The sequence below is a fragment of the Setaria italica genome, chromosome V, assembly GCF_000263155.2.
Source record: "Setaria italica strain Yugu1 chromosome V, Setaria_italica_v2.0, whole genome shotgun sequence".
NCBI lineage: Eukaryota > Viridiplantae > Streptophyta > Magnoliopsida > Poales > Poaceae > Setaria > Setaria italica.
The window spans coordinates 46,868,224-46,870,475 of NC_028454.1; the positions used below are offsets into that span (position 1 = coordinate 46,868,224).

The 2,252-nt window shown below is 49.0% G+C and overlaps 1 protein-coding gene across 1 annotated transcript; it reads right to left on the reverse strand.

Annotated features, from left to right (window-relative positions):
* Positions 1 to 893: 893 nt before the first annotated feature.
* LOC101777066 (cytosolic sulfotransferase 18) lies at positions 894 to 2,252 on the reverse strand. The gene has a single exon (XM_004972305.3). It carries the CDS (start codon positions 2,212 to 2,214, stop codon positions 1,252 to 1,254), a length of 963 nt encoding a protein of 320 aa, XP_004972362.2. The 5' UTR covers positions 2,215 to 2,252; the 3' UTR covers positions 894 to 1,251.

A 2,252-nucleotide genomic window follows, 5' to 3' on the forward strand; every position in this document is an offset into this window, starting at 1 on the left:
CGACGACGACGAAAACGCAGCAGCAGCCAGCGAGGAGGAATCCCATGGGCCATGGCCCCCAGGACGAGCAGGACCACAGCCACCACGCGAACGCCCAGGCCGGCCGCCCGATGAGCACGGTAGAAGAGCATCGAGAGGACGCAGAAGGCGATGAGCGCGCCAACCATGCACAGCAGCGGCGCGCATCGACGGTCGGATCCGGCCTCGCGTCAACGACGCCGCTGCCGCCGCCGGGATTCTCGATGTCCGCCATAGCAGCTAGCCTTTGGTGTTCGTTACTAGCTAGGGGGAAAAAAAGCAAGCGAGCTCAATGCAATCAACGTAAAGTCTCCCGAAAAGGGCCCCACAAGCGAATGCACCGCCTCCCGCCGTCCCGTGGGCGCTCGGTCCCCACGCGCGCCGGCGGCACCAACCTCTCCCGCTGATGCTCCGGTCCCCCGCGCGTGCCGGCTCTACCGCCGCCTCCCGCGGGCACGCCGGCCTTACTGCCTCCGCGTTGCACACGCCGTGGTCTGAGAAGCTGACTGAGGTTGAAGAAGAACAAAAATCTGAAAATGTCGGCTCTTCTTTGAAAAAAATGTTGAATCCGGTTTTCCAAAATGTTGAAGTAGATAGATAAAAATGTTGAATGTAGTTTTTTCCCTTATGAAATGTTGATCTAGAATGAAAATGTTGAATCTGTTCAGTTTAGATGTTGATTAAACTGTTGAAAAATGTTGAAACTAATTTGTTAAAATGTTGACTTAAACTTTTAAACGGGTCTAATGGCCTTTAAAACTATGTTGCTTATCTAGCTTCCACTAGCTACATAGGAGGCCCCGCGGCACTACTAGCAGAAATTTCGCTCAATCAAAAAGAAAGCAGCAAGTAGAATTCCATTAAAGAATCATGACTTGCGCAATGGATGACTTTGTTTATTAATTCAAACAATCGAAACATGACGTTAAAACATACAACAACATATAAGAAAAGTAAACCACATGAACATAAAGAACCAGGAAGGCCAATTTCTTCCATTTCTTCACTCATGTGATTCAACCGGGTCCAGCTTCTCCTTTCTTCAGGGATTGTCGGCAATCATGACGCGTTTAAGAGAAATGTACAACATGCAAATATGACATGTTTATTCTTGCAAACATGCAAATATGATGGCAAATATAAAGCATACAAAGAAAATAAAGCAAAAGGAGATGCACATTATGATGGCAAATATAAAGCATACAAAGAAAATAAAGCAAAAGGAGATGCACATTAGAGCACAAAGCCAGTTCCCTTCAGTTTCTCTTCCACGATGCAATCTAGCTTTCTCCCCATCTCTTGGCTCATGTGATTCACCCAATCCCCCACCTTCCCTTTCCTGAAGAACACTGACTTCTCAACAATTATGTTGCCACGCCGGACCATGTCACCTGTCTGGTTGATGTCCAAGCTGCTAAGCTTATCAAAGCTGCACAACCGCACCACCTCCTCAGGTATCCCGTCTTCTTCTTCCTTGATACTGAAAGGGACACCGAGGAATGTTGCAAGTCTGATGACATGCTTCACTGGTTCTGACATCATATCTTCATACTTGAGAAAAAGAATTTTGTTAGGGCATGCGATGCTCTCCCTCCAGTACTCAAGGCAATGCTCCCAAAAAGGTCCGTAGGGTGAGAAACCTTCGGAAAACATGTTGAAAGCAGCCTCAAAGTCGATGCTATGTTCCCTATGAAGCTTTTTCTCGAAGTGCCACCGGGACACAAAGGCGTCCTTTGGATCTCGACAAACGTACACAATACGACAACCACAAGTAGCTAAGAAATTTGGGAACAACGAGAGGGGCATATGGGTAGCAAGAAGCCTTGGAGATGGGAGTGTCTCTACATAGGTCATGTCACCATCTCGAGGGATCTCGAGGAATGGCACCACCTCCTGGGGATGACGGAAGAGAAGAGGGTGATTGCCAAACTCATACCGGGAGCGATTGGTGATTGCGAAGGCGAGAGCCTTGATCCACGTGGTGCCACACTTGGGGTTCGTTGCGAGAACGATGTCGTCGTGGCGAGCTTCGAAGGTGTTCTGGAGGCGCATGATGGTTGCAGCGAAACGTGGACGGAGCCAGTAGTTCTTGTAGAGCACCAATGGCTCCGACCACCCCTCCCTCGTTGGAAGTTTGGATAGAGGATCATCAGTGCCGTGGCTATTTGTGGCGCTTCCCTCCATGGCTTGTGCCATAGCTCAGCTGCTTTGGAGTGTTCTTGCGCGCTTTACAT

What these genes read in the sequence shown, in the direction of transcription:
- LOC101777066 (XM_004972305.3), bottom strand. Translation starts at nt 2,214, where the DNA reads ATGGCACAAGCCATGGAGGGAAGCGCCACAAATAGCCACGGCACTGAT.